This window comes from Staurois parvus, unplaced genomic scaffold (genome assembly GCF_062004578.1).
Source record: "Staurois parvus isolate SC_StPar_1 unplaced genomic scaffold, SC_StPar_1.0 ptg000354l, whole genome shotgun sequence".
Lineage (NCBI taxonomy): Eukaryota > Metazoa > Chordata > Amphibia > Anura > Ranidae > Staurois > Staurois parvus.
This window is the reverse complement of record NW_028318150.1, coordinates 3,433,046-3,449,453: the sequence shown is the minus strand read 5'-3', so window position 1 is coordinate 3,449,453 and position 16,408 is coordinate 3,433,046. Positions and strand designations below refer to the sequence as shown.

Sequence of the window (16,408 nt, the reverse complement as noted above, 5' to 3'; positions counted from 1 at the left end):
ATTTCACTCCCAGGCATCTACTGCCATGCAGCCTCAGGCGGGTGACAAGAGGGCCTGAATACTGAGACCTGGTTATGCTGACTGAGGGGCTGCCTACTGAAGATCTTGTCTGGTATCATGGAGGAAAACATCCAGCTGTTCTTGGACCTTGTGAGTACAGACACCCCTAAAGGATCTTAGAGACTGTGTGCTGTTTAACCCCCTGTGGTGCTAGGGAGTCAGCTGCGGATCTAGCTAAGGGAACACTGGCTGGTGTTCCGTAGAGCTTTGTTCACCTTGCCTACCTTTAAAGGGACACTGTTCTGAGGTGCTAAAGAAGTTACTGCTACTACTACTACTACTACTTTCTACTACTTTCTACCACTGCCTTAAAGGTGAAGTCCATTGTTTGATTCCAGCACTGACTTTGACATATCTTGCTCTGAAGATAAAGCCTCAAGTGTACATAGTTCCTATATTTGGAGTATCCCACTCTTCTTCCTCATCCCTATCCAAGTTCTCCAAAAGTAAAAACAACACTCCTAGAATTTGTTATTGGAGCAATGTGTGAATGAGCCTATGTGTCTGGCTATGGGACAAAGTAACTAGGGGACCTGGACAGTACTCCTGTGGCTCCTACAGGAGTAGCGCTACACACAGACAACCTGAAACTATATGAGAATTTCAAAAACAGAAGTGTGTTTTCATGAAGCTTTAAATGCAGCTAGAATACACTTAACGTACGATCGAGATCGATGTCTGGATCTCCTGTAGTTCGGGTCAGCCTGGTTCTTTTCCTTTTGTCTTCTTAAAACAGCTTCCCACTGTGGAGCAGAATCCACCATGTCATTTTCCTGCCGTAACCTGCAATAAAAATATTCTTTATGTTTTCAGTGAAGTGTAAGCAAGTGCAGTCATGTGACTAATGTACTACTGCTGTGTAATTTTGCTCCCACACCCACCGGGAACCAATAAAACAGGGCATCTCGAGTGCTCAGAGGAATACAGGAAATCTGGTTTGCAGGAAACAATTTCACTTTATTTATAAGCACACCAAAATAATAGAGATGTCAATTTACACTTTGGATCAATGAACCATATACATTACATTTGGACTGACACTGCTGGAGTGTTTAGTTGCTGCTGGTTTGAGTCATCTGTAGGTCTATTAGATTTCTTCAGGGTTCTACCAGCAAGGTCTCCCCAAAGGGGTTCATGAAATACTTACTGGACATGTTGGACACTTTAAATTATCTTTAAGCAGATTGTAGAGTTGGCTAAACATTGTACACACTCTTTTACATCAAATGTTCTTGTTTGTTTTGTAATATGTTTTGAACAATTCAACCTAAACATAGTAGTTGAATGATGTAGATTGGTCAGGCATAGCTTACGTAACAAGTACTTCTAATGAGTTGGTCATTGTATCCTTCCTTGCTTTGTACCACCCAGACTGGCTTAATTAACTTCTTCATGACCAAGTGTCAATGAAACCTAGATGCCCAGACAAATTGTTAAAATGTTTAAAACGTGTTTTTTTTTTATATTGGCACATTAGCAGTTTTTAAATCAGTTTTTACTCACTGTATTGCACTGTGACAGCGTGGGCTGCCAGCTTCAGCTATTATTGTGCCTGTCTCTGTGCAAGACACAGCAGGAACTGGAGCAAGTAGCTTTGTTGGTAAACAAACCTATGTGATCACCATGATTGGTTGTGGTTGTTACAGAGCTCACATGATCAGGAACCACGCTGATTGGCTTCCTATCATCAGCTTAGACCAGGGGCTGTCAGCTTCACACTCTAAGTTATAAAACAAAATGCAAATGAATGCCCTCTCAGGACAGGGAACCATGCCAAGGAACATTAATATACAAATTGTGGGCATCAAGATGTTAAGGCAAAGTAAGAACAGGCACAAGCATTGTAGATCCCACTGGAGATGTTGGTATTCAGAATAAACTACATGTTCTGGACTACAGACATTATTAGCAACATAGATAATGAAAAGTTGGATGTGTGTTGGAGATCATGTATCACTAGTGACTGAGCAAAATTTGAGCTTGGGTCTGAATACTGGGTGTGTGGTCAAGGTAGTATCCTATAAAATCAATAAGTGCAGAGCTAAAAAATTTGTTATAATCGTGATGAAATAAATAAATACAAAATGTTAAGTCCTTCGTTATGATAAGAAGCACAATATATTGCGTGCAACTAAAAAAGTAAAAAAACAGAAAAAAGTTCATATAATGGTGAAAATCTGACACCAGTCAGAAAATGGTGCTACGTGAAGATCCTGTTGCCCAAGTGATATCTGAAGAATTTCATATGATTATACTCCATTAAGTTCATGCAGGAGATATGGTAAAAAAAATGCGCACTCACCAGATGAGCATAATAAATGTGCAATTAGTATAAAAAAAATGATGTGTATCTAAGCATATTCTTCCACAGACTGGAAGTATGCTTAGATACACATCATTTTTTATGAACAGAGAAAAATATGTGTGGGAAATCCCTCTGTTGGAGTTTGTTCTGAGAATACCTATTATGGAGGTAGGGGCGGACTGACCATTCGAGCACTCAGGCACTGCCCGAGGGCCCGAGGTCAGTAGGGGGCCCCATGAGATGCCCCTAATACCTTTCATAGGCTTTTTTGGGTGTGGTTTGAGTTTGGGCGAGGACACAGGGGCCCCATGATCCACTATTGCCTAGGGGCCCCATGAGTTGTCAGTCCACCCCTGTATGGAGGATATATAATATTCCACAAAGCTTGTGTGATTCTTAATGTTAAGAGTCCAATATATCTGGCTCTGCATTGAGCTAAAAAACTTTCAGGATCCTATCCGGAGAACGGCTGCAGGGCAGTCCCAGGTCCAGAGGAGGGAGTCTCTTTCCAGGCTGCACACGTGGCCCACTTTAAAGGTGGCTTCTGGCAGATCTTACAACTATCATATAATTCTACTAATTACGCATTTATTATTCGCATCGGGTGAGTGCGCATTTCTTTTACCATATCTCCTGCAAGAACTTAATGGAGTATAATCACATGAAATTCTTCTGATATCACTTGGGCAACAGGATCTTCCTGTAGCACCATTTTCTGACTCGTGTCAGATTTTCACCATTATATGAACTTTTTTCTGTTTTTTTACTTTTTTAGTTGCACGCAATATATTGTGCTTCTTATCATAACGAAGAACTTAACATTTTGTATTTATTTATTGTTTTCATCACGATTATCACTAATTTTTTAGCGGTGCACTTACTGATTTTATATGTTATTTAAGGTCTTTGGGTTCCTTTACAGTGCACATGCTGCTGATTCTATTGGAATCCTGAATGCTCACTGTTTTCTTCATCATAAAGGTAGTATCCTACTGATGGAGCATGCCCTGTTCACCTACATTCACTACTGGTGGAAGAATCATTCAACAGTGAAACAGGAAGATTCACTACCTAAATCCTTTTAATACTATATAGCAGGGGTTTCTAAACTGTGGCCCTCCAGCTGTTGAAGTACTACAAGTCCCATCATGCCACTGGGAATCTTACTTGTGGCTTTCAGAGTCTTGCAAGGTCTCATGGGACTAGGAGTTCCTCAACACCTGGAGGGCCATAGTTTGGAGACCCCAGCTATATAGGATTGAGTGTTAAAAGGGATTCTGGGAATGATTCTGCTTCACCAATGTAAAGGATATACACCCTTCCTCACCTGCATATCTTTATTTAGTGTATGAGCTCTAACATTTGCTAAGTTAGTAGGAGATGGCCTTTAGTCATTTCTTTGTTGAATTCAATGCTTTGTGTTAAACTTGAGGTTTTAAAGGCACACTCTAATCATATAAACATTAAAATGAATCAGGGAACATCTGCTGCGTGCCTCTGGTTTTCCTCTTGGCATTCATCCTACATTGCTGGGTGCCCCTCTTACTAAACCCTTACTGTTGCTGGTATCCTTCTCGGTATATGTAGGTCACTGTGCTACAAGCACTGATTTCCAAACTTTTAAAAAAAGAAAGGAAGTGAATTACCCCTGGAAGACCAGAGTTTGCAGGGCTCTGTGAGAAACCTGCTCAACATGGCTGCAACAGATTATACAGAAGTAAGGTAAACCGAGTGGACATTTTGACCTCAAAACAGTGACAATGTTTCATGGATAGCAAACACCAATCACTGTTTTTACATTTTTTTCCAGGAGTTTTTCTTTAATTTGAATTCAAATTTTCTAAATTCAATATAAGCGTATGGCTGTAATCAACACATGTGTACTATTTGTGCTGTTCAGCTCATTTCTGTGCCAAATTCCTACTGTTGCAGAACTGCAGTCAGTAAGGGTGACAGGATGACCTGACAAAAAATTAACAGACATGTCATGGGGATAAGCAAGCAAGAAATCTATAATGACATTAATGTGCATGGGTTTACACTTGAATTCACCCAGCTACAACATGGGATGACAACTACCTGCTGTGACCATGAAAGATTAAAAAGGCCTCCAACACGCTCACATTATGTGCTAAAAATTATTTACAAAAAACAGGCTTTTTCTCCTGCCCTGTTCTCAGTGGACAAATGAGAAATATGATTAAAACAAAAAGTATTTGGTTATAAGTTCACAACATGATGTCATACTTTAAAATCTAACCACATCCAAACATATACAACTATGGAATGGCATTAGCAAAACAATTTAGGACATATGGCTAAACAGTTCCTATCATTAAAATGGGAAGTATACAGAGGAGGTACTCTGCTTAGGAATATCTTAGATTTAAAAGAGAATTTTTTTTCCCCCCTGATTATACTTACCTAGGTGGATGCACCATCGGTCTGATGCTGCATCTTTACCCCACCAGCTCTAAGTATCCGTTCACATATATGCATATTACCAACACAGGATTAGAGTGAGCGCACAAAATACAGTGCAGGTGACTTCTTTGTGATATATAAATGAAGTGTGCTTGCACTTATCAGAAGCGCAAAGATTATGCGCATATAATGAATCTCAAATCATAATCTGGGTCCTGGTAGTCTTCAAGGGTCTTGTCATCACAGGGGTAGAGGGGGGACACCAATGGTTCACACACATCAGGTGGCTCTCCAAACCACGTAACGGACCAATATCATGTGTAGATGATTGTGAGTATGTTTCCTTGAGCGATATCAGCTATTTTTGGTGGTTCGCACCAGGGGGTACTACTCCAACCTTAAGATGGCTTAAAAAATGATAAAGCCACCAAAACAAAGGTGTAAAATAGTGTAGTACGTTTATTAAAAGCATAAAGAATAAATTGATAAAATTGACATAAAGTCCATCATAAAAATCAACATCTGGATGTGCATAAGAACACATTGCACTTACTCTGCTTTTATAAATATAAATAAACAGCGCAAACATAGACCTCTAAATCAAATCAATATATAAAGTGCATAATATATAATAAAAATTATATTAGTAGTGAAAGTCCATCATAATAATAGACAACAAAAGTTTGTGAATCACAAAAAGTTCGTGCAAAAAGATCAAAAATTCTTCAAATGCAAAGAAAAACTTCCACCTTCCACCCGTGCAAACCAACATCAAATACACTCACCAGATTTAGGTGAATGAAACGCCTTTTAGGAATTTTTATGGGATCCTAAACCCTCTTTCGTATCCACTCTATAGGAATCCTCACCATCAGTATAGGTTCCACCATACAACCGGGGAGAGAAAATCTCAGATAGTGTGATATTGCAAATTACCGTTTTTAAATGAAATCAAGGATTAAGGCCACTCACATTTAAATCACTTTAAATTGGCATATTTATTAGAACAAGCTTCTTCCAGATGGACAATGAATGTCAGACAACCTCCTCAGGAATCTCACATCACAGCTCCAGGATACAGCAGAAGCTCCACAGAGAACAAACATGCACAGATCCCAAAAGATGGCCGCTGGAACGCACCGCTCAGCGTGCGTTCCACTCACCGGAAGTGACGTCAGACGTACGGGGTAAAGACCGGAAATGCGTCAACGCATTTCGCCCCTCCCATCGGGCGTTCTCAAGACCCCCCCCCCACACGCTCCCTGGAGCACTGGGCTGTGGAGAGGGAAGGAGACACTGTCTCAAGCTCTCAGCAGATCGCTGACAGGCTGAGCCAGGTGAAGCTCCAGACTCTAGGTCAATCACAGCCAGTGAGCAAATGAGAAGACAGAATGGACACATGGAGCAGCGGCTGGGGAGAGTGCATGCTCAGATGCCCCCATAGCAAGCTCCGTGCTGTGGGGGCATCCAACAGGAGGGAGGGGCCAGGAGCAGCGGCGGGATACCTGAGAAGAGGAGGATCCAGGGTGCTCTGTGCAAAATTGCTGCACACAGCAGGTAAGTATAGACATGTTTGGTTTTTTTTAATGTAAGCCTTTAGAATCACATACATGTTTTGACAGCATTTGTGAAATGATATTTGGAATAAATGATCTCTATTAGACTTAGGCCCCATGCGCACTGGGTGTTTAGCCCGATGCATGTTACTCTAGTGTTTAGATATGAGCAGTTCAGCCCGTTGAAGCAGTCTGTCAAACTTTATGAGATGCTGACAGCTGATGTGGCTGGATGTTACTGGACAGTGCACCTAGGTGTACTTGTGTTTAGGGCAGTATGAGTCCAGGGACGAATGCCCAGAATGCAGACTTCTTGTGTTATAAGCACTAGCCCCTGGGTCAATATACATGCATATCACAGTGGTCTAATTCCTTTTTAAAACATATGTCATATGTAGTGGGGATACTTTACTTTTTCAGAATTATTTTTAGAGATATCTTTGGCTCAAATATTCGCAAGACCGAATCAGATTAGGAACAGAAAAGTATTCTTGGTGTGGAACTTGGTGTGGAGCGGTTAGGAAAGAGGTGCCATTATTTGAAGGTTTGACAGATGGATACCAGAGTGACACTTTCAAGAACATCAGAGAATGATAAAAGCTATTCTCTAGCAAGACAAAACAGACATGTCCAAAGATATAGCAATGACAAATATCACAGCAAAAATTACTTTAAAGCAGGGTTTTCCAACCAGGGTACCATGGAATTACTAGTGAGCACAAGTGTAAGGAGTATTCTTCCCACTGACCATCACACTAATGTATCATGAGTTGTAGATATGGACATTTTTAGCAGGGGTTCCCTGAGACTTGAAAATTATTTCAGAGTTCATCTGTGCTGAAAAGGTTTAGAAAGGCTGCTTTAAAGTATAATTAAGGGTTAAAACTCCTTGCCCTTTTTTTTTCATCTCTGTCCCATTGGGGAGATTTACCTTCACTTCCTGTCCCATTGCCAAAACAGGAAGAGAGAGGAAATCCCTGCAATTGAAGGGAATCCCTTGCTCCCCAAGGTCATTAGCCCCCATTGGAAGATTTCCCTCTATTATGTTTCTGGGGAAAACCCAAAATTTATTTATTTATTTCAGGTACTTATAAAGCGCCGTCCATTTACGCAGCACTTTACATATTGTACATGTTGTACATTCACATCAGTCCCTAACCCTCAAGGGGTGTACAATCTAAGGTCCCTAACTCACATTCATACATACACATACTAGGGCTGATTTAGACAGGATCCAATTAACCTACCAGCATGTCTTTGGAATGTGGGAGAAAACCAGAGTACCCAGAGGAAACCCACGCAGGCACAGGGAGAACATGCAAACTCCAGACAGGAGGTGCCATGGCTGGGATTTGAACCAACGACCCTAGTACTGCCAGGCAGAAGTGCTAACCATTTAGCCACTGTGCAAAATGTTCACTTTCAATAATGGTAAACAGGGCAAATAAAGAGGGTGAATCTCCCTCCGCACAGACAGCAATAAAAACCTAAAAGGTCTTCTAATATCTCTCCACTCTATCTATAACTTGAAAAAAAACTTTCCTTTAGTTATGCTTTAAGTAAATACAAAATGTCTTTATAAATGTCAAATATTGAACAAAAATAGCATAAAAAATCACACACATACATAAATAACTTTCTTCAACATGTAAAAAAAATACTACAGAATTGGTGGAATAAGGGTGTTCATACAGTATCTCCCAGAAGTGAGTACACCCCTCACATTTTGTAAATATTTGATTCTATCTTTCCATGTGACAACAGTGAAGAAATTACACTTTGCTACAATGTAAAGTAGTGAGTGTACAGCTTGTATAACAGTGTAAATTTGCTGTCTTCTCAAAATAACTCAACACACAGCCATTAATGTCTAAAAAGCTGGCAACAAAAGTGAGTACACCCCTAAGTGAAAATGTCCAAATTAGGCCCAATTAGCCATTTTCCCTCCCCGGTGTCATGTGACTCGTTAGTGTTACAAGGTCTCAGGTGTGAATGGGGAGTAGGTGTGTTAAATTTGGTGTTATCGCTCTCACTCTCTCATACTGGTCACTGGAAGTTCAGCATGGCACTTCATGGCAAATTACTCTCTGAGGATCTGAAAAAAAGAATTGTTGCTCTACATAAAGATGGCCTGGGCTATGAAAAGATTGCTAAGACCCTAAAACTGAGCTGCAGCATGGTGGGCAAGACCATAAAGCAGTTTAACAGGACAGGTTCCTCTCAGAACAGGCCTCACCATGTTGAGTGCACATGCTCAATGTCATATCCAGAGGTTGTCTTTGGGAAATAGACATATGAATGCTGCCAGCATTGCTGCAGAGGTTGAAGGGGTGGGGGGGTCAGCCTGTCAGTGCTCAGACCATATGCCACACACTGCATCAAATTGGTCTGCATGGCTGTCGTCTCAGAAAGAAGCCTCTTCTAAAGATGATGCACAAGAAAGCCCGCAAACAGTTTGCTGAAGACAAGCAGACTAAGGACAGGGACAGTAACCTTGTTCTGTGGTCTGATGAGACCACGATAAACTTATTTGGTTCAGATGGTGTCAAGCGTGTGTGGCGGTAACCAGGTGAGGCATACAAAGACAAGCGTGTCTTGCCTACAGTCAAGCATGGTGGTGGGAGTGTCATGGTCTAGGGCTGCATGAGTGCTGCACTGGGGAGCTACAGTTCATTGTGGGAACCATGAATGCTAAAATGTACTGTGACATACTGAAGCAGAGCATGATCCCCGTAGACTGGGCCACAGGGCAGTATTCAAATATGATAATGACCCCAAGCACACCTCCAAGATGACCACTGTTTTGCTAAAGAAGCTGAGGGTAAAGGTGATGGATTGGCCAAACATGTCTCCAGACCTAAACCCTATTGAGCATCTGTGGGACATCCTCAAACGGAGGGTGGAGGAGCGTAAGGTCTCGAACATCCACCAGCTCTGTGATGTCGTCATGGAAGAGTGGAAGAGGACTCCAGTGGCAACCTGTGAAGCTCTGGTGAACTCCATGCCCGAGAGGGTTAAGGCAGTGCTGGAAAATAATGGTGGCCACACAAAATATTGACACTTTGGGCCCAATTTGAACATTTTCACTTAGGGGTGCACTCACTTTTGTTGCCAGCGGTTTAGACATTAATGGCTGTGTGTTGAGTTATTTTGAGGGGACAGCATATTTACACTTTTATACAAGCTGTATACTCACTACTTTACATTGTAGCAAAGTGTCATTTCTTCAGTGTTGTCACATGAAAAGATATAATAAAATATTTACAAAAATGTGAGGGGTGTACTCACTTCTGTGAGATACTGTATATGTGTGTAATTTTGTATACAATTTTCATTCAATATTTGACATGTATAAAGATATTTACTTAATTTAGCTTAGATGTCTTGACACACCATGTGTGTCCTGTGAAAGCAGCTTCCCTTTGACTGTTATTCTAGTCACCTTTTTTGTTTTGTAATAATACACATGCTTTAGGGACAGCACTGACTTAGTCAGTTGGCAGATTTCTACAGTTTCAACCATTTTACCTCTTTATCAGTAATGAAAACTGAGAGGGGTTCTAATTAAAACATATTTAAATTCTCAATTCTTCCTACCCAGTAATGCATTTCTTTATGTGGAATAACAAGAACAAAAAAAAACAAATATGTGACAAAACATTAGTGCAAATGAGAGCAGATATAATAAACATTCAGGCTTCATATTCTAACAGCTTTATAGATACTGAAAATTGACAAGCATTTTCCATGCTGTTCACATTTATGAGCTGTTCCTTTGCAGTTTGTTACTTGAACTAAATGAATTTATCACAAAGCTGTCAAGTATTGATCACAATGAGCCAAGAGCTGGAAGAAAATAGCTCTGTGGGGACCAAATGTGAACATAAAAGATGAAATGATGCACTGCTGCTGCCAATTAGATCATTATATTGCAGATCAATAGTCATTATTTAGCAGTGAAATAAATCATCAATGAACCCTGAATTAGGAGAAAATCCTTTTTTCCTGTAAAGGGTCGATCACACCTGTGGTCTCATATTATTTAAATGTGCAGGATTCAGTTTCATTCATTGTGATCTGCAAATACAGTTTTGGTGAGGCTGTCAAAGAAAAGCATCATCCCTTGGGGCAGATACGTAAAGATATACAGTACTTTATGAGGCACAATGAAACAAGTGCACATGAACACAAGGGTTCGATGTGACTGGAAAATTGCAGTCATATGGCTGAAATAAAAGATTTGTACCCTTGTTTAAAGCTTTCTAAACTGGGCCTATGTGTGAAATCTTTCCAGAAAAAAAACAAGAGATCTGTCATTGCTGTCTTTCTTCTGAAAAGCTATCTCCTTGGATGACACATTGACCCTCTGCCTTTAGTGCTTCTGAGGTTACAAACCTGGAACAAAAATGCAGATCAGTTCTGACTTCACTTGCTCTGGGCTAGTGACTCAATGTACTGAAACCACTGGATCAGAATCATATCCAGATGGCAGCCAATAGTGCCTCAAAAAGTACTCAATCCCCTTGAAATGTTCCACATTTAGTCATGTTACAACCAAAAACATAAATGTGTTTTATTGGGATTTTATGTGATAGGCCAACATAAAGTGGCACATAATTGTGAAGTGGAAGGAAAATGATAAATGGTTTTCAAAATGTTTTACAAATAAATACCTGAATCTTGTATTCAGCCCCCCCCCCCCCCCCGAATCAATACTTTGTAGAACCACCTTTCGCTGCAATTCCAGCTGAAAGTCTTTTTGGGGATGTCTCTACCAGCTTTGTACATCTAGAGAGTGAAATTTTTGCCCATTCTTCTTTGCAAAATAGCTCAAGCTCTGTCAGATTGGATGGAGAGCATCTGTGAACAGCAATTTTCAAGTCTTGCCACATATTCGCAATTGGAGTTAGGTCTGGACTTTGACTGGGCCATTCTAACACATGAATATGCTTTGATCTAAACCAGTGGTCTCCAAACTGTGGCCTAGGGGCCAGATACAGCCCTTTGCTTGCTTTTATCCAGCCCTTGAAGCATTATTCCTCCCACTGCAAGCAACAGTGTAGCATAGTTTCTCCCATTGATACCAATGATGGGGCACTATTCCTCCCACTGACACCAATCATGGGGCACTATTCCTCCCATTAACACCAATGATGGGGCACTATTCCTCCCATTGATTCCAATGATGGGGCACTATTCCTCCCCATGATGCCAATGATGGGGCACTATCCCTCCCATTGATACCAATGATGGGGCACTATTCCTCCCATTGACACCAATGATGGGGCACTATTTCTCATATTGATACCAATGATGGGGCACTTTTCCTTCCATTGACACTAATGATGGGGCACTTTGCCTCCCATTGATGCCAATGATGGGGCACTATTCCTACCATTGATACTAATAATGGGGCACTTTTTCTCCCACTGACACCAATGATGGGGCACTATTCCTCCCACTGATACCAATGATGGGGCGCTATTTCTCCTATTGAAACCAGAGATGGGGCACTATTCCTCCCCCTAATACCAATGATGGACACTGTTTTACTCCCACTGAAGCCGGGACAGTTTCCCATTGGCCACGGTCCAGCCCCCCCTACAGTTTGAAGAACAGTAAACCGGCCCTTTGTTTAGAAAGTTTGGAGACCCCTGATCTAAACAATTCTATTGTAGCTCTGGCTGTATGTTTAGAGTCTATGTCCTGCTGGAATGTGAACCTCTGCCCCAATCTCAAATCTTTTGCAGACTCTAGCAGGTTTTTTTCTAAGATTGCCCTGTATTTGGCTCCATCCATCTTCCCATCAACCCTAACTAGCTTTCCTGTCCCTGCTGAAGAAAAGCATCCCCACAACATGATGCTGCCACCACCATGTTTCATGGTGGGGATGGTGTGTTTAGGGTGATGTGCAGTGTTAGTTTTCCGTCACACATAGCGTATTGCTTTTAGGCCAAAAAGTTCAAATTTGGTGTCATCTGACCAGAGCACCTTCTTTCACATGTTTGCTGTGTCCCCCACATAGCTTCTCGCAAACTGCAAACGGGACTTCTTATGACTTTCTTTCAACAATGGCTTTCTTCTTGCCACCCTTCCATAAAGGCCAGATTTGTGGAGTGCAAGACTAATAGTTGTCCTGTGGACAGATTCTCCTATCTGAGCTGTGGATCTCTGCAGCTCCTGCAGAGCTATCATGAACCTCTTGGCCACTTCTCCAATTTATGCTCTCCTTGCCCAGCCTGTCAGTTTAGATGGATGGGCATGTCTTGGTAGGTTTGCAGTTGTGCTATACTCTTTCCATTTTCAGATGATGGATTGAACAGTTCTCTGTGATGTGTTCAAAGCTTTGGATATTTTTTTTTTATAACCAAACTCTGCTTTAAACTTCTGCACAACTTTATCCCTGACTTGTCTGGTGTGTTCCTTGGCCTTCATGATGCTGATTGTTCAGTAATGTCCTCTAGCAAACCTCTGAGGGCTTCACAGAACAGCTCTATTTATACTGAGATTAAATTACACACAGGTGGACTCTATTTACTAATTAGGTGACTTCTGAAGGCATTTGGTTCCACTAGATTTTAGTTAGGGGTATCAGAGTAAAGAGGGCTGAATACAGATGCATGCCACACTTTTCAGATATTTATTGTAAAACATTTTGAAAACCATTTACCATTTTCCTTCTATTTCACAATGTGTCACTTTGTGTTAGTCTATCACATAAAATCCCAAGAAAATACAGTTACATTGTTGGTTATAACATGACAAAATGTGGAAAATTTCAAGGAGTATGACTACTTTTTCAAGGCACTGTACAGTGGGGATCGAAAGTTTGGGCACCCCAGCTAAACATTTGTATTAATGTGCATAAAGAAGCCAAGGAAAGATGGAAAAATCTCCAAAAGGCATCAAATTACAGATTAGACATTCTTATAATATGTCAACAAAAGTTAGATTTTATTTCCATCATTTACACTTTCAAAATAACAGAAAACAAAAAATGGCGTCTGCAAAAGTTTGGGCACCCTGCAGAGTTAATATCTTGTACTGCCCCCTTTGGCAAGTATCACAGCTTGTAAACGCTTTTTGTAGCCAGCCAAGAGTCTTTCAATTCTTGTTTGAGGTATCTTTGCCCATTCTTCCTTACAAAAGTCTTCCAGTTCTTTGAGATTTCTGGGCTGTCTGTCACGCACGGCTCTTTTAAGGTCTATCCATAGATTTTCAATTATGTTGAGGTCAGGAGATTGTGAAGGCCATGGCAAAACCGTCAGTTTACGCCTCTTGATGTAATCCCCCGTGGATTTCGAGGTGTGTTTAGGATCATTATCCATCTGTAGAAGCCATCCTCTCTTTAACTTTAGCTTTTTCACAGATGGCATCAAGTTACCATCCAAAATTTGCTGAAATTTTATTGAATCCATTTTTCCTTCTACTCGTGAGATGTTCCCTGTGCCACTGGCTGCAACACAACCCCAAAGCATGATTGATCCAACCCCATGCTTAACAGTTGGACAGAGGTTCTTCTCATTAAATTCTGTGCCCCTTCTTCTCCAAACGTACCTTTGCTCATTCCGGCCAAAAAGTTCAATTTTAACCTCGGTCCACAGAACTTGTTTCCAAAATGCATCAGGCTTGTCTATATGTTCATTTGCAAAGTTCAAACGATGATTTTTGTGGTGAGGACGTAGAAGAGGTTTTCTTCTGATGACTCTTCCATGAAGACCATATTTGTACAAGTATCTCTTTATAGTGGAATAGTGTACCACAACTCCAGTGTCTGCCAGATCTTTCTGGAGGGATCGTGCAGTCAAACGTGGGTTTTGAATTGTTTTTCTCACAATCCTGCGAGCTGTTCTGTCTGATATTTTTCTTGGTCTTCCAGATCTTGCTTTAACTTCCACTGTTCCTGATGACTGCCATTTCCTAATTACATTCCGAACAGAGGATATTGACATCTGAAAACGCTTTGCTATCTTCTTATAGCCTTCTCCAGCTTTGTGAGCGTCACCTATTTTCAGTTTCAGTTTTCTAGACAACTGCTTAGAAGAACCCATGGTGCTGATTGTTGGGGCAAGGTCAGATGAGTCTGGGCATTTAAAACCTTTGAGATTGACATCACCTGGTCTTCCCAGACGATGATTGAGAACAATCCAGGACACTGGCAGGTCTCAGCTTTGCAAAGGGGGCAGTGCAAGATTAACTCTGCAGGGTGCCCAAACTTTTGCAGACTTCCTTTTTTTGTTTTCTGTTATTTTGAAAGTGTAAATGATGGAAATAAAATCTAACTTTTGTTGACATATTATAAGAATGTCTAATCTGTAATTTGATGCCTTTTGGATATTTTTATCTTTCCTTGGCTTCTTTATGCACATTAATACAAATTTTTCACTGGGGTGCCCAAACTTTCGATCCCCACTGTATGTATTTCTCTCAATTTCCCCCACTTTACCCTATCATTTATTTTAGAAGTTGACATGTAAGGTGAAAGGCAAGGTTCTCTGTAAAGGTTTTTACTACTATCAGAGTCCATGTGCAGAGATTTCCCCATAATTCCTGTCCTAGTAGCAATGTTGTCTCTTGGATAGGTAGTGAGAATAAAATCTCCAACGGGAACAAAGCTGACAAAGACTCTAGACTCCCACCATTCTTCTAAAAAAGTGTTTTTATTCCTGTTATGCCCTGTGTTGTCAATGACATAGTAAATTTTCCCAAACACACTAATCAAACCTGAGAGAGAATCTAACTCTTCCTCATTGTAATAAAAATATATAAAATATACTGTAATATAATGTATTGACTGGATTGCTGAAATAATTGTGACTGGATTGTTGAAATAATTGCCATCCTACACAATGCTATAATTCTTTTGTGTGTTTTATATATATATATATATATATATATATATATATATATATATATATATATTTATTGTGTATGTGTGTGTATATATAGCTACATACAAAACAAATTAGTACTTTTAAAACTACCCATTTTGAACAGGTTACTATTTTTATATGTATGGGTGCTTGGAATACTGAAACATTTAAAGTGGAGTTCCACTCAAAAGTGGAAGCTCCGCTTATTTGCCTCCTCCCCCCTCCACTGCCATATTTGGCACCTTTTGGGGGGGAGGGGGGAGGGGGGAGCGGGTACCTGGTTTTGACAGGTACCTGCTCCCACTTCTGGCTCAGTTTGCCGCGGCGAAATGAGCCAGACGTTCGGCACCCTCCTCCCTCCCGCAGTCTCCTGGAAACTTTCACAGGTCCCACTTGACTCCCGGACCAATTAGGAGGCGCAGCGCAACTCAGGCATGTGCAGTGGGCACCAGGCTGTGAAGCCGCAAGCTGTTACTGCCTGGTGCCCACAGTTGAGATGCCAGCGCTGGGGAGGAAAGAAGGGGAGAAGGGACGGTGCGGGTGAGTACATCGCTGGATTCTGGGACAGGTAAGTGTGTGTTTATTAAAAGACCGCAGCTACAGTTTTTGTAGCTGCTAACTTTTATTAAACACGAAAACGGCTGGAACTCCACTTTAAGAATGTTTAATATAAACATCTTTTGGTATACATACATATTCTTTTTACAGGAAAAATTAAGTCACAAGGTGTCTTTTGTTATTATTTTAGAGCACAAAAATAATTTAAAAACAGAAATAATAATATTATATTGAACAGTGCTGTCAACATAACACCTCTATTGAAAAGGTTGAGTAAAGTGTGTTCCGTTCCTGTACCACTAGATGGCAGACACAAGCTTTAACAAATGACAAGTGCAAAGAATGACAAGTACAAGACAAGTGCAGGTAGGAGCATATCACAGGAAATCAGAGGAAGTTCATGTAGATCTAAAAGGTGGCTATATAGCTTCTTTGCCAAAAGATGTGCTTGAAGTAGGCCCATAGATCTTCAGATTTGTAATGAGGTTCAATAAGGTTGCTTGATACTAATCTCATCTACATGCAATTCATACATTTTATACCAGCGCAAAACCATCTGTTTTATTTTCTAATTATTATTATTATTATACAGTATTTATATAGCGCCAAAGGGTATGCTCAGTGCTGTACAG

At 40.7% G+C, this 16,408-nt stretch overlaps 1 protein-coding gene across 2 annotated transcripts in view; it reads right to left on the bottom strand.

The window, feature by feature from the left end:
• Nucleotides 1–16,408, bottom strand: part of EPB41L4A (erythrocyte membrane protein band 4.1 like 4A) — a 350,398-nt gene that overhangs the window by 22,029 nt on the left and 311,961 nt on the right. For both annotated transcript variants that reach the window (XM_089684738.1, XM_089684739.1), the window contains one exon: nt 724–843. In XM_089684738.1, the coding sequence (XP_089540864.1) occupies nt 724–843 (120 nt within the window). The remainder of the gene's footprint in view (nt 1–723; nt 844–16,408) is intronic.